This window comes from Hemitrygon akajei, chromosome 6 (assembly GCF_048418815.1).
Source record: "Hemitrygon akajei chromosome 6, sHemAka1.3, whole genome shotgun sequence".
NCBI lineage: Eukaryota > Metazoa > Chordata > Chondrichthyes > Myliobatiformes > Dasyatidae > Hemitrygon > Hemitrygon akajei.
In genome coordinates, this window is record NC_133129.1 from 89,658,655 (window position 1) to 89,680,865 (window position 22,211).

At 43.5% G+C, this 22,211-nt stretch overlaps 1 protein-coding gene across 1 annotated transcript in view; it reads left to right on the forward strand.

Moving 5' to 3' along the window:
• The window catches only part of LOC140729806 (zonadhesin-like), a 34,407-nt gene that overhangs the window by 4,107 nt on the left and 8,089 nt on the right, over positions 1-22,211 (forward strand). The window contains exons 2-8 of the mRNA XM_073050018.1: positions 3,675-3,739; positions 5,942-6,088; positions 9,601-9,863; positions 12,276-12,360; positions 13,882-14,031; positions 15,101-15,280; positions 19,850-19,947. Coding sequence (XP_072906119.1) covers positions 3,675-3,739; positions 5,942-6,088; positions 9,601-9,863; positions 12,276-12,360; positions 13,882-14,031; positions 15,101-15,280; positions 19,850-19,947 — 988 coding nt within the window. The remainder of the gene's footprint in view (positions 1-3,674; positions 3,740-5,941; positions 6,089-9,600; positions 9,864-12,275; positions 12,361-13,881; positions 14,032-15,100; positions 15,281-19,849; positions 19,948-22,211) is intronic.

Consider the following 22,211-nt stretch of genomic DNA (forward strand, 5'->3'; position numbering starts at 1 on the left):
TAGAGAGAGTGAACAGTGGGCTCAGCACACATCCCCGAGGTGCTCCAGTTTGAGTGTAAGCAGGTGAAGATGTTATTTCTCATTCACACAGCTTGTGGACTTCCAGTTAGAAAGTCAAGGATCCAGTTGCAGAAAGAGGTACAGAGGCCCAGGTTTTGGAGCTTTTTGATCGGATCTGTCAGAATAATTGTGTTTTTCCTTTTACTACCTTAATGCATTTAAGCACAACATGATATGACTGGACAGCACATGACAAAAGCTTTTCAATGTTACCTTTGTACATGTGACAACAATGTAACCATTCAAGCAATACAGGAAACGTAACAACAAACTCATACAACAGGTTCAAAGTTCCATTTAACTTCAGAATAAGTATACAGTATACAACCTGAAATTTGTACTCTTCACAGAAACCCCATAGAATGAATGATAGAAACATCGAAGCCCCCCTATCCCCATCACACAAGCGGCAGCAAAAGCATCAACCCCCCCACAACCCTCCAACCCCTTAACCCCCACCATGAAAGCAACTACAGAAACCCCAATGTCCTTGATCCAGAGTCCATCAGAACCACAGTCCTCCAGCTCCTACAACAATCAGAGCAGAGACCAGCAACTCGCTGTTCCTAGTTGATTCTCCAAGCCCCCTCGTCTCGAGGACTGACGGGCTCTCACTCTCTATTAAAAGAGAAAAAGAGAGGGAACACTCAAGTACAGAGGCTGTGGGGAATGATTTTTTTAAAAAATGTAGATGTTAAAAATCTGAAAGAAGAACAGAAGATGCCGTGAAAAGAGGTTTCCGGCCAAAGACTCTTCAGTGGGATAATAATATCAATTATACTTTGGTGTTGCTGATTGAGGCAGATAAAGCACCTCAGCCCATCTAGTCCGTGCTGAATTATTCTGCCTATTCCTGCACCACAGCCCTCCATACTCACCATGTCAGAAATGCTGACATTAGAACGGGTTCAAAGGACATTCACAAAAATGATTCCAGGGTTGAAAGGTTTGTCATATGAGGAGCATTTGATGCCTCTGGGCCTGCACCCACTGGAATTCAGAAGAATGAGGGGGGTGGGGGGAAGTTCTCATTGAAATCTATCAAATATTGAAAGGCCCTGATAGAGTGGTGGAGGGGATGTTCCCTATTTTGGAGGAGTCTAAGACCAGAGGACACAGCCTCAGAATAGAGGGACATCCATTTAGAATGGAGATGAGGAGGAATTTCTTGAGCCAGAGAGTGGTGAATCTGTGGAATTAATTGTCACAGGCGGTTGTGGAGGCACCTCATTGGGTATATTTAAGGCAAGAGGTTGATAGGTTCTTGATCAGTCAGGGCAAGAAAAGATAAGGAGAGAAGGCAGGAGATTGGGGCTGAGCGGGATATGGATCAGCCACAATGAAATGGCAGAGCAGACTCAAATGGCAAAATGGCTTAATTCTGCTCCCATATTTTATGGTGTTATGGTCATACTCCTCACATCCATGTGCTCATCCAAAGTTCTCGTAAATGTTGAAAATGAATCCGCATCCATCACATTCTTGGCAGCTGGTTCTGCACATCATCATGTTCCCCTTAAACACTTCACCTTTTATCCGTCACCCATGACCTCTTGTAGTCCTAACCAACCTCTGTGAAAAAGACTGCTTGCATTCACCTTATCTTTACCCCTCAACATCTTGTATACTTCTATCAAATCTCCCCACATTCTCCTACAGGGAATGAAGTCCTAACCTATTTAACCTTTCCCTATAACTCAGGTCCTCAAGTCCTGGCAACATCCTTGCAAATGTTCCCTGTATTCTTTCTATCTTATTAGTTTCTTTCCTGTAGGTAGGAGACCAGAAGTGCACACAATACTCCAAATTAGGCCTCACCAAAGTCTTACAGTATACAACTTCAACATAACATTCAATCTCCTGTACTCAATACATGGATTTATGAAGGCAAATGTGCTAAAAGATCTCTTTATGATCCTATCTACATGTGATGCCATTTTCAATGAACTATGGATCTGTATTCCCATATCCCTCTGTTCTACTACACTCCTCAGTGCCCTACTGTTCACTGTGTAAGACCAACCCTGGTTGGTCTTCCTGAAGTGCAACACCTCACGCTTGTCTGCATTAAACTCCATCTGCCATTTTTCTGTCCATTTTTCCAGCTGGTCCAGATCCCATTGCAAGCTTTCTCGCTGTCCACTACACCCTCAATCTTGGTGACATCTGCAAACTTGTTAATCCAGTTATCCCCATTATCATCCAGATTATTGATATAAGTGACAAGCAATAACAGGCCCAGCAACTCACTACTAGTCACTGGCCTTCAGTCAGAGAGACAGCTATCTACTACCACTCAGGCTTTTCCACTAAGCCAATGTCAAATTAAATTTACTACCTTTCCTGAATGCCAAGCAACTGAACTTTCTTGACCAACATCCCATATGGGACATTGCTAAAGCCCACATAGACAACATCTGTTGCCTTACCTTCATCAACTTTCCTGGTAACTTCCTCAAAAGACTCTGTAAGATTGGATAGACATAACTTACCATGACAAAAGTTATGTTGACTATCTCTAATCAGTCTCTGTCCACCCAAATACTTATACATCCAGTCCCTTAGAAAACATTCCAGATGTTGTCTGGGTCACCAAGTAGAACACATCTACTTTTCTTCAAAGTCAAAATATTGGCCATGGATTCTTCTACGTCCACTTGAGAAGGCAGACAGTACTTTAGCATCTTGTCTGAAAGTCAGTCCTCAGTACAACAATGAAATCTGGAATCACTAAATGAGTCAAGTCCATAACTTGATAAGAGGTGTTGGCCAGAAAGAACGACAGTCCACAAATCAGTGAATTTAAATGAATCAAGGACAGTGGAAGAAGGCAGACCAATTGTCTTTGTTCTTGCCATGAGGTAGAAGGAAATGGAGGCAGCCATTTTGTGAAGCGCTCTGCATCCTCCATTTTGTGAACTGAGGTTGCTTGGATTGATTAATGTTTTAAAGCAGACACAATGATGCTCCACATAATCTGCTGGACTAGGGATCATTTCCATATAAGAAGTTATTTGTGACATGCAAGTTTGGGAATATTGAGGTGTGTGCCTGCCGTGAGTGATTCGAGCTGGGTGCTGAAGAGAACAAAGATACATTAATTACCAGTTGTCACTTGTGGAAGTAGGGAAATAAATGGACTGTGGCTTGATCAGAGCCAATAAAAAGGTGTTAAAGGTCAGTCAGATGACCCATAGCAAATAACACTGAAAAGCAACATTTGAATTGGTAAGCAATAAATATAAAAGCAGACACTTTGTGTGCACTGGCAGCAATGATTCTCCACAGACCTACCATCGTCAATGTGGAGTGCCCCAAGGACACATGAAGATTCAAAACAGGACCACAAGTAGAAACTCCTTTTCACTGGTATTACCTTTTCTATTCTTTGGTTGTTCACGGAGGGTCAGAAAAACTTAGTATGCATGTACACAGGTATTTGGTTATGTAAATTCATGTCTTCTTCTATTGAGACAATAAAGGTACTTGTCGATAATTCCAGATTCTCTCTGTGCCTCCCTAATCATTATCACTAAGGGGCAATCCTTGTAATAGGGGTTTCTAACAAATGGAAGATTGCACATTTGATGAAATTTCATATCTTACTTCTATAGACATGGAAAGCAACCAGCTCCCATCTCACACCAGAATGGAAATCAACTTTACCAGACAGAACCAGGTCAGTATGGAAGAGACTACAACTAAAGAATGCATGGTCCTTGAAAATTTAATGTTGGTATATTAAAGAAGTTGTCCTCTACTGCCAGGATAATGTAGAGACAGTTCTGTTCGGGGAGTAAACTTTTGTTGGATCTTTGTTTAACTTTTGGTCCTTAGAGTTCTTCCAGGAATCAAGATTGGCTACCAGTCTTAATTCCAAGATTTCAGTTTAATTTAGAGTACAAACATACAAATACTAAACAAACTAAATAAAGAGCTGAGAAATGAAGCTAAGAGGGGAATTAATCTAAGGAGTGTAAGGCAAAGGAATAAAGAAATAAAAGATGGTGCTTTTGAAAAATCTATCACTCGTATAGATGAGATAAGGGTAATTCCTTAGATAGTGATGAATTAATTAATAGGTTACATAATTGAAACAATTACATCACTTGGGTAATGTGCTAATACTTAGCTAATGAAAAATGAGAAAGGTGATAAACTACTTTCTGCCAGTGTGTGAGAAAAATACATGATTTTGTTAGAAAGTACAAATCCTATGAAAAGTATTATTTTTTAAAAAACAGCAGTTTCCAACACTCTGTTAGCAGTTTAATGGCCTATGTGAGAGTTCTGTACTGCCAAGGTTGTGAAGAGGGATCTCAACACTGTCTGAATAATGTAGGAGCTTGGTGCCATCAAGGAAACAGAGGGAGAACTAATTTGGAAAGGTAACCTGGAAAAATCTCACAATTGGTTCAATGGTTCAACTTAATATCAGAGAATATATACAGAATACAATCTGAAATTCTTACTCTTCACAGGCATCCATAAAACAGAAGAACAAAACCCCAAAGAATAAATATCAGAAAATGTTAGAACCCCAAAGCCCCCCTTCCCCCTCCCACACACAAGCAGCAGCAAAAGCATCAACCCCCCCATTTGCTCCATCAAAAAGCATCAACCTGCACTACCCACCATGCAAACAACAGCAAAGCACCCCCCAGAGACCATGATCTACAGTCCATCAAAACCCACTGACCATCCCAATACTCTGACATCTCAAACAGACTCTCTCTCACCAGTGAGGGAAAGGGAGAGAGATCACTCCTTTAACAGTGAGAGGGAGACTAGCAGCTCACTGTTTTGATGTTACAATATGCAGCGTTGCTTATTTGAGTTCCCCTGACTCGAGGGCCTTCTTTTGACAGCAGTGTACACTGATGTCTTGATGTCACAATCTTCTGTGATATTTCAGTCGGCGACACCAGCGAAGCATTGGGCTGTATATTGGGCCACACCCTGAAGGCACACATCTTCCAGGCCCCACCTGGAGATGTCAAAAATACCAGGCCGTTCAGCGAGTTCCGAGAGCGAGAACTGCAGTTTGAGTACAGCTGTAGATCACAGACCCCAACATGACCCCAGCCACCTTGAAAAGGGGAAAAAGAGAGCCATTAAAAGAGAAGAAATTAGAAGTGTTTCGTGGACATACTGGAAGAGGTCGTCCAGATCCAGAGAAATCTCTGGCGCCATCTGTAGCTCATCAGGTTAATATTGGAGGATTACGCTGTTGAGATAACGTAGAGGGAGATATGTACGTACTATAAGAGTACAGTAGAAGGAGGACTGTACTTCCAGAGTAAAGTAGAATAAACTTTGTAGAACTGGGATCTAAAAGAGAGTGCTCAGTGCTGTAGAGTCAGCAAGGTACTATCAGGGTCTCTGATACATCTGTTGGTCAGGGTAAACCATGGATGTTGTATCTTTGCTGTGTACATGTGCAAAGCCAGGCAGTACAATATGGAGAGCAAGCTTCCTTCTCTCCACATATCTGATAAACCCAAAGGAATAGCAGAGACCGATACTGTTTGGTACCAGGAGTTGTCTGTCAGCATTGAACTCAATGTAGGACTGCCTTAGGTACTCCAGTTCTGGATTTTTCCCTCGGGGTTTACTCTCAAAGTCTTCCCCTTGAGTGGGTATAACCGCAAGGCAGCAAAGATTTGAGATCAGAGTTTTCCTTCTCCCAGATGAGCTGTCAACCATGGATGGTGAGCCCCATCTGCCTGAAGTGACTGGTCTTAGGGCACCAGTAACCTTCCTTTGCCCCTTCTCCTGTCAGTGGAAATGGGTCACAATTAAACAAAAATCTTTATTTAATAAAAGACTCACGTGTTTCATGTTCTTGTTCAATGCTAATGATAATGATTATATCTTACAGTGGTGTTAACAGCCTGTAATTTCAATGACAACACAAAACCATTCTGTGACTGGACCCAAGCAACAGGTGATGATGGAGACTGGAGCCGAATAGCTGGGAAATCTCCAACACAGGGAACAGGGCCCCCCGGAGACTATCCAGACGGAAGTAAGGATGTTTCTTCTTGCATTCTACACAACACTGCCGACTACACTGTGGTTCAAGAAGTTAGCAACTGGCTTTAGATGATGACTGCCAAATCTGGAGGTTTGATTGTGTGACTTACCACCTTTGAGCTCCGATCCTAGCAATCAGTCCATCAACAAACTACTTCAAGAGACCAGCACCAAATTCAATGGTTCAATGGTTAAATTAAGTATCAGAGAATGTATACAGTATGCAACCTGAAATTCTTACTCTTCGCAGACATCCACGAAACAGAAGAAAATCCCCAAAGAATGAATGACAGAAAAATGTTAGAACCCCAAAGCCGCCCCCTCATTCTCCCATGCACAAGCAGCAGAAAAGCATCACCCCCCCCCCCAATTTATTCCAGCAGGAAGTATCAGCCCACCACCACCTTCAAGCAAGCAAAAGCAAAGCTCCCAAAGAGACCATGATCTAGATCCACCAAAACTACACCCAGCACTTTGCACTCTGCACCCCTGAGCAGAAGTGGGACAGTGGTCATTAAATCAGCGTTAAAAATAATGGTTGCCCTTTGTGCTGTATAAGTACTGGATGTTGTTGTCCTTGTCTTTCCCCCATTCCCTCAACATCGCACGCAAAGTCCATTCTTAATACTCAGTGCAGTTCCCACCATCAGACTTCCATCCCTCCATGTCTGCGTAAGGTAACTGAGACAGCATAGTGTAGGATGGTCACAATAGCAGCCACAAAACTAATTATATTAGGCACTAATCTTCTATTGAGTAATGTGCCATTGGGCAAGATATTACAGTCAAGCACCTCCACTCCATCCGCCAAAAGCGCAACTTCCTGCTGGCCAAACATTTTAATTCCCATTCTCATTCTTGTTTTGACACGTCAGTCCATGGCCTCATGTTGTGCCATAATGAGATAACCTTCAGGATGGAGGATCACACCTTACATTCTGAGTAGCCTCCAACCTGATGGCATGAATATCAATTTCTCCTTCTGGTAAAAACGAATTTCCCTGCTCTGACCCTCTTCTTCTACTCCCCACTTTGGCCTTTTACCTCTTCTCACCTATCACTTCCCCCTGGGTCCTCTTCTCCTTCCTTTCTCCTATGGTCCACTCTCCTCTCCTGTCAGATTCCTTCCTCTCCAGCCCTTTACCCCTCCCACCCACCTGGCTTCACCTTCTAGCTATCCTCCTTCACCCCACCCCATTTTTTTATTCTAACGTCTTTCCCCGTCCTTCTCAGTCATGAAGAAGGGTCTTGGTTAAATGTCAACTGTTTATTCATTTCCATAGATGCTGCTTGACCTGCTGAGTTCCTCCAGCATTTTGTGTCTGTTGATTAAGATATTACAGTATCTCTGTATGGAACATTACTAATGATATATTAACGAACATTGAACCATAAGCCAATGTATGAAGTTCTTTTGATGTTGTTCACTGAATGACATAACAATTGGGTGAGATGCTATTAAAGTATTTATTCCGTTAACAATTGACCTATGTACTTTTGTGTAATATATCACAAAGTCGGCATTTTTGATTTTGCGGAGATTTGGCATAACATCAAGAACTTTGACAATAGTGAAGAGTATATGGACTGGCTGCATCACAGCCTGGTATGGAAGCACCAATGCCCTCGAATGAAAAATCCTACAAAAGGAAGTAGATTCAGCCCAGCCCATCACGGGTAAAGCCCTCCCCACCATTGATCACATCTACAACAGAAACTATAAGTGCAACAGACTGCCGTCGTAGGAAAATGGCAGCTATTATCAGAGAACCCCACCACCCAGGTCAGGCTTTCTTCTCGCTGCTACCATCAAGAGTCTTAGGACTCACACCACCAGGTTCAAGAACAGTTACTACCTCATAGCCATGAGGCTTTTGAATAAAAGGGGATAACTACACTCACTTCCCCATCCATTGAGATCTTCCTACAAACAATTATCTCACTTAAGGACTCATTACCTCAATGTTCTTGTTATTTATTGTTATTTATTTATATTTGCATTTGCAAAGTTTGCTGTCTTCTGCACTCTGGTTGATCTTTCATTGATCCTGTTATAGTTACTATTCTATAGATTTGCTAAGCATGCCCACAGGAAAATTAATCCCAGGGATGTATGTGGTGACATATGTACTTTGATAATAAAATTTACATTGAACTTTGGTTGGAATTCCTATTTCCAATTGAACCAATACTTTCACTGCTGAAATATCATCATGTGAGGCAACTCTGAGCTGAACAGTAGTGGGCAATTGATATTCTGACCTATCATTGGCCTGGAGAAGACTTTAAACCATCTTCTCATTCTATTCAAACTACCTCCAAAAGAAGAAACAATGAATACTATTTCAGACAAGAAGCTGAAGATGTAAATTTCAAGGGTATAGGTGTATAGGCATATCTCTCCTATTGAAGAGAATGGTCGAAGTAGGGATCAAAGCTGCAGAGAGTTGTAAGCTCAGTCAGCTCCATCATGAGCACTAGTCTCCATAGTGTCCCGGACATTTTTGAAGAATGATGCCTCAGAAAGGCAATATCCATCATTAAGAACCCCATCACCCCCATCTAATTGCTACCATCAGGAAGGAGGTACAGAAGCCTGAAGGCACACAGTCAACAATTCATGAACAGTTTCTTCCCCTCTGCCATCTGATTTCTGAATGGACATTGAACCCATGAACTCTACTTCATTACTTTTTTAAATTTCCATTTTTGCACTAACTATTTAATTTACCTACTTAATATAGCAGGCAGCTGTCGATCCCAGGGGATCATGGGTTTGTGCCCCTGGTGGGCTATGTCCTCTCCAGGACGCAAGCATGGGTGGGAAGATTTAAAGAACCGGCTGTTGCCCATGCACGTCACTGATGTAGTCCAAGTGCCAAAACAGCTTGGCACCAGTGTCGGTGCAGAGGTTGCCAGAGTGAAGTTGTAAACAACATCAAACTGCCTTAGGGACCCAGCTCTGGATTTCTTCCTCGGGGTTTATTCCCAAAGCCGTTCCCATGGGTGGGTATGACCACAAGGCAGCGGAGGTTTAAAATCAGAGCTTTCCTTCTCCTAGGTGGGCTGCCGTCCAAGGCTGACGTGCCTCACCTGCCCGAAACGACTGGTTTTGAGGCACCGGTGGTCCACCTTTGCCCCTTCTCTTGTCAGTAGAAACAGTTCCGCCAGGCCTAGTAGCTAAGCCACATGTGAAGGCCAGGAGTTGGACTTGGTTGTCAGAGGCTATTAGTGAAGCATGCCATTTGGAGCACTTTATAGGTAGTGGGGGCTTATCCCCACTACCACCCCCAGCTATGACAACCTTAGGAACCACTACTTAATATAACTATTTAATGCTATTTCATTAAATAATGCTATTTAATGAAAAGCCATGAATTTCACTAATATATGTAATTCATGACTTTTTTTCTTATTATGTATTTCATTGTACTGCTGCCATAATATCTACAAATTTCACAACATATGTCGGTGATATTAAACCTGATTCTGATTCCATTGCAGGTGGTTATTACATCTATCAAGAAGCTGATGACTTCAGTAAAGGTCAGTTTGTGAGGCTGGACAGTCCGACCCTGACAGTGTCTGGGGAAGTGTGTGTGGAGTTCCAGTACTACATGTATGGGGCAGATTTTGATAATGCTCTGAAGGTGTATCTGAAGGAGTCTTCCACTGAAAAGCAGATATGGAGTAAAACTGGCTTTCAGAGTCCATCCTGGCTACATGGAATGATTGACCACTCATTCAAGACCCCAACAAATATCAAGGTAAGGGTTCTTAAGAGTGGACTATTCCCCAGTACAAGCTCCCATACTGAATTCTATTGAGGTACTACAGTTGTTGATATCAGGTTTTTTTCCTCCCCTTTATACCTCTGGCATTTAGGGCAGCAATGCAGGTCCACCACCTCTGCCTGTCCATACTGTTGCACACAGATATAGAAAGCTTCTTCATCGTTGTTTCCTTAACAGTTTAGTTTTACCATTCAGGGTTTTTCACCCTGAGCAGTACCACCGAACCTGGAGGACAGGTGGATCACTCTTAGCTTGGCCTCTACCCTTTGACCTGTTCGGCATGGGTGACCCCACCAAGAGCCGAAACAGACTCCAGTCATCATCGCTCTCCAGGTCACTGAGGCGCGCAAGCCTTCAAACCCTACGTCAAGGTTGTGGTGTCTTGGAAGTGATATGAGCAGTGTACCAATAAATGAGGTACCTTTGAATAATACAGTGGGCTGTTCCAACAGGTAAATACAAAAGAGAATTTTACTGGGAAATCCAACAGCTATTCCAACAACTTTAAACTAATATTTGACCTGAAATAATATCCTGTTCCTTTTGGGCGGCTGGTTGGAGATATGTCTCTACTAAACAATGTTTCAGGAGCTCCTTCCCTCCGTAAGCCTTGGGCAAGGTGTAACACCTGCTTAGCCCTTGCACCTCCACACCCACCTTCACCAAATTAGGGTCATGTGAAGCCATGGGAGCAGGTGGTGGATGGTCGTATGAGCAGCCGGTGCAGATCACAAGTCCTGGTTATGTGACCACTGACGCCAGGCAGACAATCTCTGAAGAGTATTGATAATGGCTGGTGCCACCCGTCCTGTAAAGACACTGCCCAGAAGAAGGCAATGGCAAACCGCTTCTGTTGAATTTGCTAAGAACAATCTTGGTCATGGAAAGACCATGATCACCCACATCACAAAGTAATGACGATGGTGTATCAGGATATTGTGAAAAGCTTTTGTTTATGAGCCATTTAGGCAGATTAGAAAGGGTTCTAAAATTAATAAAGATTACAGGGAGAAGGCAGGAGAATGGGGTTGAGAGGAATAATATATCAGCCATGATCACCCACGTCATACGACACAGCACAAAACAAACAAATATCCAATCAGAATCAGGTTTATATCACTGGCATATGTTGTGAAATTTGTTGACTTTGTGGCAGCAGTACAAAGCTTTGCAAAATAACAGAAAACAATCTGTGAATTATAGAAAAAATATATATAATAGTTAAATTAAATAAGTAGCGCAAAAATAGAAATTTAAAAAAAGTAGTGGGGTAGCGTTCATGGGTTCAATGTTCATTCAGAAATTGGAAGGCAGAGAGAAAGAAGCTGTTCCTGAATCACTGAGTGTGTGCCTTCAAGCTTGATGGTAGCAATGAGAAGAGGGCATGCCCTAGGTGATGGGTGTCCTTAATGATGGACACTCAGGGTCCATCATTAAGGACACCCTCAAGGCATCGCTCCTTGAAGATGTCTTGGAGGCCAGTGCCCATGATAGAGCTGACTGAGTTTACAACTCTCAGCAGCTTACTTCGATCCTGTGCAGTAGACCCCCTCCCCCCATAGCAGACTGTGATGCAGCCAGTTACAAAGCTCCCCATGGTATATCTATAGAAATTTTTTAGTGTTTTTGAAGACGTACCAGATCTTCTCAACCCCTAATGAAATATAGACACTGTTGTTCCTTCTTTGTAGCTGCATCGATATGTTGGGTCCAGATTAGATCCTCAGAGATATTGACACCCAGGAACTTGGAATTGCTCACTCTCTCTACTTCTATTCCCTCGATGAGGACTGGTGTGTGCTCCCTTGTCTTACCTTTTCTGAAGTCCACAATCAATTCTTTGGACTTCCTGAAGTTGAGTGCAAGGTTGTTGCTGCAGTACCACCCAATAGTTGATATATCTCACTCCTGTACGCCCTCTTGTCACCATCTGATACTCTGACAATGGTTGTATTATCAGCAAATTTATAGATGGCATTTGAGCTGGACCTAGCCACAAAGTCATGGGTGTAGAGAGAGTAGAGCAGTGGGCTAAACACACTTGCTTGAGGTGTGTCACTGTTGCTTATTAACGAGGTGGAGATGTTAGCTCAGCAAAAAGCAAAAAGCTCTAGAACCTGGGTCTCTGCACCTCCCTGCACAGATTGTGGTCTTCTGGTGAGGAAGTCAGTTATCCAGTTTCAGAGGGAGGGACGGAGACTCAGGTCCCGGAGCTTTTTGATCAGAACTGTTGGAAAGAAGGCATTAAATGCTGAGCTGTAGTCAATCACAGCACCCTGACATTATTTTATTGTCATCCTTGGACAGTAATTTTATCCTAAACTTATTGTATTATTCTGTGGACTTGTACCAGTTGTGTTTGACATCATTCCTTCAATATGGCAGGTTATCTTTGAATCTGTTCGAGGCTCCACTGCATCAAGTGACACAGCCGTGGATAATATCAAGATCAGTACTGGACCCTGCTCAGGTAAGTTACCTTCCAGAAATACCTTAACTTGCTTTTTCCCTCCTCGAACAAAGCAATCATCCTCATCCAACTCCCTCTTGGATCCAAGGTCTAATCTTGCCACTTTCTGATTCCCAGAGCCAATTTCCAATCAAATTAGCAGTTGATCCAATTTTCTTTCGGAGTTTGCAGATTGGTTTTTACTCAAATTATCACCTCCACCTACTTTATTTCAGAAACTTCAACCACTTTGCCTTTAATCATCTATTTTCAAAGTAAGAATATTTTAAAACATTTTAAACATCCTTATCCTAGTTTCAGGGTTACGAGCTAGCTCTTTCAATCTTCCTGATGCCTCTGCGTTGACTCTGATATTATTCTGTCTGCACAGTGCCTAAAGAGAATGAAAGATATACTGGCTTTGGAGGTGGTGGAGAGGAGGTTCACCGGGTGGATTCCAGAGATGAGGAGGTTAGACTATGAGGAGTCACCTGGGGCTTTACTTGCTGGAATTCAGAAGGATGAAAGGAGATCTTATAGAAACATATAAAATTATGAAAGGGATAGTTAAGATGGAAGCAGGAAAGTTGTTTCCACTGGTAGGTGAGACTAGAATTAGGGGACATTGCCTCAAGATTCGGGGAAGTAGATTTAAGACGGAGATGAGGAGGAGCTGCTTTTCCCAGAGACTGGTGAATCTGTGAAATTCTCTGCCCAATGAAGCAGTGGAGGATACCTCAATGAATATATTTAAGACCAGGTTGAATAGATTTTTTGCAAAGTAGAGGTATTAAGGGTTATGAGGAAAAGGCAAGTAGGTGGAGATGAGTCCTTGGTCAGTTATTGAATAGTGGAGCAAGTTCAACGGGCCAGATGGCCTACCCCGTTCCTATTTCTTATGTTCTTATGTGCAATGTGTGGTCACAACACTGACCCTTACTGGATTTATAACAAATGGTACATTGATGTAACTTTGCAATTGCTTTTGAATAAGCTGTCATACCAAGACCTCATCTGCTTTATTGGGTATACATAGATAATCAAAGATGTAATGTTGAGACTTTAGGAAGTACTGGTGAGGCCTCATTTAGAGTATTGTGAGCAGTTCTGGGCCCCTTATCTAAGAAAGGATGTGCTGATTTTGGAAAGGGCTCAAAAGAGGTTCACGAAAATGATTCTGGGATTGAAAGGCTTGTCATATGAAGAGCATTTGATGGCTCCAGGCCTGTATTCACTGGAATTCAGAAGAATGAGAAGAGGCAATTTCTGATGAGTATTGACAACGACTGAGAGTGGGGGTGGGGGGCACCCGTTTTGTAAAGACATTGCCCAGAAGAAAGCAATGGCAAGCCACTTCCTGCAGAAAAATTTGCTGAGAACAATCAAGGTCATGATAACATGATCGCTTGTGTCATATGACACAGCACATAATGATGATGATGAGAGAATAAATTGTATAATCCTATGTTAGTGATAACTATTCTCCCTGTAGCATTAACTTGGAGGATGAGGATAAATTTACCTTTCTTTGCCTCAAAACAGATTGTATTAACAGCTGCAACTTTGATGAGTATGGGAATCTTTGTGGTTGGACCAACGAACAGAATCCACCCCTGGTGCCTTTCGATCAATGGAATGGACAGACAGACACAGAGAACTCTGGACCAGATGATGACTATTCCAAACCTGGATGTAAGGAATCCATAATTCAAATCAGAATGTTAATGTCTGTGCAATTTTAAGCGAACAATTACTTTAGGGAGATTGATAAGAATGGAATTCAAAATGAAAATGTGAATAGACACGTCACATGATTAAAACTGTAAGTGTGGGAAACACTCACTGGACCTTGATGAAGGATCTTCGATTTGAATCGTTAACTGTTTCACTTTCCACCGATACTGCCTAAACACTGTTGTTTCTAAAACATTTTTAAATTTGTGTCACATGATTGTTATTTGCAAAATTAAAATGCCTCCAAGGCAAGTGCTTCCATTTTGTATGCCAATTATTTTTCATAACAATGGCCCTTTAATCAGCTACCCCTGAAAACATTCTCTTAAATGTATTAATCATCCTATTTTAGATGTGAATGAGAAATTATTTGAATGAGAAAAGGTTACCCGCTAACCTAACCCATTCATTGTGATCGAGTGTGGAAAAGGCTTTTATGGCCCTTTGAGCCACAGCACCCAGCAATCCTCCAAGTTAACCTGAGCCTAACCACAGGACAATTTACAATGACCAATTAATCCACCAATTGGCACATCTTTGGACAGTGGGAGTAAACCAGAGCACCCAGAGGAAACCCACACAGCCACAGGGAGAGCTAGAACATAGAAGAGTACCGCACAGGAATAGGCCATTCGGCCCACAACGTTGTGCTGAACCAGCTAAAAAGCAAATCAAAAACACCCAAACACTAATCTCTCCTCCCTACACCATGTCCATATCCCTCCATCTTCCATCACGTGTCTATCAAATGTACAAACTCCTTACAGGCAGCGGTAAGAATCCAACCTGGCTGCCTGTACTGTAAAGCATTACAATACTGTCCAGGTTTCCCTGTTTTTGGATACTAAAGGAATCAAGAGTTACAAGATTAATGTAGAGAATTGGTGCTGAGAACACTCTAGAGAACAGACTAGAGGGGCTGAACAGCCTCAAATTCTTTCTTTTGTAGCACAGATTATCTTTGTGTGGTTGCTAAGTGGTTACATACTTCCAGATTTGACACCTTTCATTTTGTTCTTTATTGCAGTTGGTTACTACATGTTGATGGATTCAACTGTGACCATGCCCGGTGACAGATCACACTTGAGAAGCCCAATGGTTCATTGCAATGATTGCCTCACATTGAGGTTCCACTATTTCATGTATGGAACAGCAACCAAAATGGAGTTAAATGTTTATGCAGTGAAGCAAGGCAAGTACTCAACAGGTTTGAGAGATCGGAGTGGGGTTGTTCTGAATTGGACAGCAAGGAAAGAGACGCAAATGTCTTTAAACAGAAAATCCTAGTGGATTTGACCCAGTATATCATGGGTAAAGCCCTCCCCACTATTGAGCACCACCATTCCATGAAGCATTATCGCAGGAAAGCAACATCCGTCATCAGGGAGCTCCACCACACAGGTAGAAAGGAACACTCATCATCAGGGAGCTCCACCACACAGGTTGAAAGGAACACTCGTCATCAGGGAGCTCCACTACACAGGTAGAAAGCAACATCTATCATCAGGGAGCTCCACCACACAGGTAGAAAGGAACACTCGTCATCAGGGAGCTCCACTACACAGGTAGAAAGCAACATCTATCATCAGGGAGCTCCACCACACAGGTAGAAAGGAACACTCGTCATCAGGGAGCTCCACCACACAGGTAGAAAGCAACACCTATCATCAGGGAGCTCCACCACACAGGTAGAAAGGAACACTCGTCATCAGGGAGCTCCACCACACAGGTAGAAAGCAACATCTATCATCAGGGAGCTCCACCACACAGGTAGAAAGGAACACTCGTCATCAGGGAGCTCCACCACACAGGTAGAAAGCAACACCTATCATCAGGGAGCTCCACCACACAGGTAGAAAGGAACACTCGTCATCAGGGAGCTCCACCACACAGGTAGAAAGCAACATCTATCATCAGGGAGCTCCACCACACAGGTAGAAAGGAACACTCGTCATCAGGGAGCTCCACCACACAGGTAGAAAGCAACATCTATCATCAGGGAGCTCCACCACACAGGTAGAAAGGAACACTCGTCATCAGGGAGCTCCACCACACAGGTAGAAAGCAACATCTATCATCAGGGAGCTCCACTACACAGGTAGAAAGCAACATCTATCATCAGGGAGCTCCACCACACAGGTAGAAAGGAACACTCGTCATCAGGGAGCTCCACCACACAGGTAGAAAGCAACATCTATCATCAGGGAGCTCCACCACACAGGTAGAAAGGAACACTCGTCATCAGGGAGCTCCACCACACAGGTAGAAAGCAACATCTATCATCAGGGAGCTCCACCACACAGGTAGAAAGGAACACTCGTCATCAGGGAGCTCCACCACACAGGTAGAAAGCAACATCTATCATCAGGGAGCTCCACCACACAGGTAGAAAGGAACACTCGTCATCAGGGAGCTCCACCACACAGGTAGAAAGGAACACTCGTCATCAGGGAGCTCCACTACACAGGTAGAAAGCAACATCTATCATCAGGGAGCTCCACCACACAGGTAGAAAGGAACACTCGTCATCAGGGAGCTCCACCACACAGGTAGAAAGCAACATCTATCATCAGGGAGCTCCACCACACAGGTAGAAAGGAACACTCGTCATCAGGGAGCTCCACCACACAGGTAGAAAGCAACATCTATCATCAGGGAGCTCCACCACACAGGTAGAAAGGAACACTCGTCATCAGGGAGCTCCACCACACAGGTAGAAAGCAACATCTATCATCAGGGAGCTCCACCACACAGGTAGAAAGGAACACTCGTCATCAGGGAGCTCCACCACACAGGTAGAAAGGAACACTCGTCATCAGGGAGCTCCACCACACAGGTAGAAAGCAACATCTATCATCAGGGAGCTCCACCACACAGGTAGAAAGCAACATCCGTCATCAGGGAGCTCCACCACACAGGTAGAAAGGAACACTCGTCATCAGGGAGCTCCACTACACAGGTAGAAAGCAACATCTATCATCAGGGAGCTCCACCACACAGGTAGAAAGGAACACTCGTCATTAGGGAGCTCCACCACACAGGTAGAAAGCAACATCTATCATCAGGGAGCTCCACCACACAGGTAGAAAGCAACATCTATCATCAGGGAGCTCCACCACACAGGTAGAAAGGAACACTCGTCATTAGGGAGCTCCACCACACAGGTAGAAAGGAACACTCATCATCAGGGAGCTCCACTACACAGGTAGAAAGCAACATCTATCATCAGGGAGCTCCACCACACAGGTAGAAAGGAACACTCATCATTAGGGAGCTCCACCACACAGGTAGAAAGGAACACTCGTCATCAGGGAGCTCCACCACACAGGTAGAAAGGAACACTCGTCATCAGGGAGCTCCACTACACAGGTAGAAAGGAACACTCGTCATCAGGGAGCTCCACCACACAGGTAGAAAGCAACATCTATCATCAGGGAGCTCCACCACACAGGTAGAAAGGAACACTCGTCATCAGGGAGCTCCACCACACAGGTAGAAAGGAACACTCGTCATCAGGGAGCTCCACTACACAGGTAGAAAGCAACATCTATCATCAGGGAGCTCCACCACACAGGTAGAAAGGAACACTCGTCATCAGGGAGCTCCACCACACAGGTAGAAAGGAACACTCGTCATCAGGGAGCTCCACTACACAGGTAGAAAGCAACATCTATCATCAGGGAGCTCCACCACACAGGTAGAAAGGAACACTCGTCATCAGGGAGCTCCACTACACAGGTAGAAAGCAACATCTATCATCAGGGAGCTCCACCACACAGGTAGAAAGGAACACTCGTCATCAGGGAGCTCCACCACACAGGTAGAAAGGAACACTCGTCATCAGGGAGCTCCACCACACAGGTAGAAAGCAACATCTATCATCAGGGAGCTCCACCACACAGGTAGAAAGCAACACCTATCATCAGGGAGCTCCACCACACAGGTAGAAAGCAACACCTATCATCAGGGAGCTCCACCAGACTCTTTTCTTGCTGCTGCCACCAGGTAGAAAGTGCAAGGGCCTCAGGAGTCACACCAAGAACAGTTACCCACAATCATCAAGCTCTTGAATAAAAGGGGAAACTACACTCACTTGCCCATCCATTGAGATGTTTCCCACAACCAATGATCTCACTTTAAGGACTCTTAACTCTATCTCATGTTCCCATTATTTATTGCTATTTATTTATATTTGCATTTGCACATTTTGCTGTCTTCTGCACTCTGGTTGATCTTTCATTGATCCTGTTATAGTTACTATTCTATAAATTTGCTGAGTATCCCCACAGGAAAATGAATCTCAGGGTTGTATATGATGACATATGTACTTTGATAATAAATTTACTTTGCGTTCATTCAGTTCTTTCTCGATCTGTTGCCTCTCTATTGGGCACCATTTTACAAGTTGCACCACATGACTTGTGGCCTACAAATACCACACTTTCTCCAATGCTCCTGATTCCTTTAACCCGCACAATGGTCTAGCAGCTGGGAAGTACCATCACGGTGGGACTGTTCATCAGAATTAACACTTGTCAGGCTGTCCAATCCCAATGCTTTTCTGAGTCTGTTCCACTCTATATATCAACAATGTACTCATATACTTATTTAACTGGTCTATAACCAGAAGAAGGAAAAAGGCACAGGAGCCTCACGTTTCACACCGCCAGTTTCAGGAACGGTTATTACCACCAGGCTCTTGAACCAAATGGGATAATTTCACTTACCCCATTGTTGAAATGTTCCCACTACCAATAGAATCACTTTCAAGGACATCATTTCATGTTCTCGATATTTGCTTTTTATTATTATTATTATTATTTCTTCTTTTTTATTTGCACAGTTCATTGTCTTCTGCCCTCTGGTTGAACACCCTAGTTGGGCAATCTTTCATTGATTCTGTTCTGGTTACTATTCTATAGATTTGCTGAGTATGCCCACAAGAAAATGAATCTCAGGATTGTCTATGGTGACATATGTGTACATTTAACTTTGAACTTTGAGCCCCTTCCTCACAACTCTCACCGCCTCCCAGCTCTGTATCATTAGCAAGCTTGGATATACCACACTGTGTCTCCTCATCCACTCATTGACATGGGTTATGAACGACCAGAGTCCCAGCAACTTTTAATCAAAGGCCTTTCTGTCCAGAACAAAATCCCTCTTTGGGAGCCTATAGAAGTCTCCCAGTTTCTTAATTTGCCCAACATGGATGCTCATCACACCAGCCTCATATTCATCCATTTTATAGAACATAGACGAATACTGCACCGGAACAGGCCATTCAGACCACAATGTTGTGCCAAAGCAGCTGAAAAGCAAATCAAACACCCAAACACTAATCCCTCCTACCTACACTATGTTCATATCCCTCCATCTTTCTCACGTCCATGTGCCTACCTAAATATCTCTTCAAAGCCTCTAATGTATTTGCCTCTACCACCATGCCAGGCAGCACATTCCAGGCATCTACCACTCTCTGAGTAAAAAATTTACCCCTCATGTCCCCATTGAACCTACCCCCTCTCACCTTCAATGCATGCCCTCTGGTATTAGACATTTCTCCCCGGGGGAACAGATAACCCCCTGTCCACTCTATCTATGCCTCTCATAATCTTGTAAACCAGGCAGCATCCTGATAAACTCTTCTGCAGCATCTCCAAAGCCTCAACATCCCTCCTATAATGGGGTGACCAGACAGTATACAATACTTCAGATGCGGCCTAACCACAGTTTTATAAAGTTTCTTCAACTTATTCTGTGTTTTGATCAATAGGAGATAAATTGGGCAATCCACTCTTCTCCCTCACTGGAAACCAACTGCCAGGATGGAAACTGGCCAAAGCCACTTACAGAGGGAAAGCTCAAGTTCAGGTGGGTCCACACTCCACGCATTTATATTAGAATGCTTCTGTCGGTCATGGATGTTGCATCCTAGCTGTCTAGGTACATAGGCCAGGTCAGTACAACATGTAGCAAGCTGTCCCTCTCCACGCATCTGATCAACCCAAAGGAACAGCAGAGACCAATTCAGTTTGGTACCAGCAGCGTCACAGGAGTTGCTAGTCAACGTTGAAGTCAATGTAGGACTGGGTTAGGGACTCCAGCTCCAGGTTTTTCCCCTCTGGGTTTACTCCCTAAGCCTTTGCCATGAGTGGGTATAGGCACAAACACAGTGGAGGTTTGAGATCAGAGCTTTCCTTCTCCTAGATGAGCTGCCAACCATGGCCCAAGAGTCCCTTCTACCTAAAGCAATGGGTTTAAGGCACCAGCAAACCCGCCTTTGCCCCTTCTCCTGTCAGTTGAAGCAGTTCCATCAGGCTCACTAGCTAAACCACATGTGAAGGTCAAGAGCTGGGCTTGGTTGTCAGAGGCTATCTGAGGCACATGCCACTGGGAGCATTTAATAGATAGAGTGAGCTTGTTCCCATGACCACCGCCGGCTATGACAACCTTAAGGAACCAGCTGCATTAATGCGGAATAGATAAAGGAATAACTTCCTTTGAGAAAGATGTGGGTCCTTAGTGTTTGTCCCCCAATGTTCACTTCACCAATGGACCTCAGGTTTGGCATTGAGAAGACAAAGAACAAAATAAAGGCTGAATAACATTAAAAGGTCTCCAGCTTTGTGGTGGGATCAAGAGATGCAGGGAAAAGATTATCCATTTGTAGAAAGCAGAGCTGGGAGAATACGGAGGGGAAAATGGGAATGAAATTCAGATAATACAGTTGATGGAATTGAAAGATCTGGAATCAAATCCAATCAAAATCAAATCAAATCACGTTTAATTATCATTCAACCATACAAGGACACAGCTGAACAAACCAGTGTTTGTCTGGGGCCAAGGTGAAAAACATACACAGCACATTCAAAATAGCAAGCAAAAAAACACACAGTCTCTGATAAAACGTTATATATGTCTAAGACTCTGAGAGACATGTGAGATTATGGCAAGGAGAGTGAGGGATATCTGGGGAAGGTGGGACTGAGAAATTTGGGAGAAAGTAGAATTGAAGGTTTTTAAAATTTTATTGAGATACAGCGCAGAGCAGACCCTTCCAACCCTTCAAACCACAACACCCTACAACCTCCAATTTTATCCTAGCCTAATCGTGGGACAATGTACAATGACCAATTAACTTACCAACTAGTGCAGCTTTGGACTGTGGGAGGAAACCCACGGCCTCACAGGGAGAACGCATGATACAAACGTTTGTAAAAAGCCAATTGATGAGGATGCTGTTTTTCCCTATTCTAACAGGGAATAATTAACACTGTAAATTAATTCCACAAAGCCAGTAGAGTACAAAGGAACTCACTGAACCGTGCATTCCCTTGCAGTTTGTTATTGAAGCAGTCCGTGGGGAAACTCCAGAGTCTGACATCGCAGTGGACAGTGTGTGTATTGCAAGATGCCAACAAGGTTAGATTGATTCTCCAATGTTTCATAAAATGCTAATGTAGAACCTCTACTAAATGTGGGAGGTTTCACACAATATATACCGCAGCACTGTATGCATTCTAGTACAACTACAATACTCAACATCATCCAGCACTTACAATACTGCCCGCAAGAAAAACACCATACTATATCTAAATGGGTCAATTAAATTCTTTGAAGTATATTCGGTCAAACCTTTGTAAGATATTGTTATAAATGCAATCAAAGGAGCTTATTCATTATTACATGTCACTAAATCCTAACACTAAACATACCTTTACCTGCACCCCCTCTCTGGATTCCACAGGGATCGTTCCCTCAGTGATTCTCTTGCCCATTCGACTCTCCCCTCTAATTTCCCTTCCGGCACTTATCCCTGCAAGTGCCCCAAGAGCTACACCTACCCATTCACCTCCTCCTTCACCTCCATTCAGGGCCACAAACAGTCCTTCCAGGCGAGGCAACACTTCACCTGCTGGTGTCGTCTAATGTGTCCGGGACTCCAGATGCAGCCTGCTCTACATTGGTGAGACCGTCATAAATTGGGGACCACTTTGTTGAGCACCTGTACTTCATCCACCAAAGGCGGAACTTCCTGGTGCCAAAATAGTTTAATTCCAGTTCCCATTCCCATTCCGACATATGCCAAGCTGAAGCCACTCAATGTGGAGGAGTAACACCTTATATTCCATCAG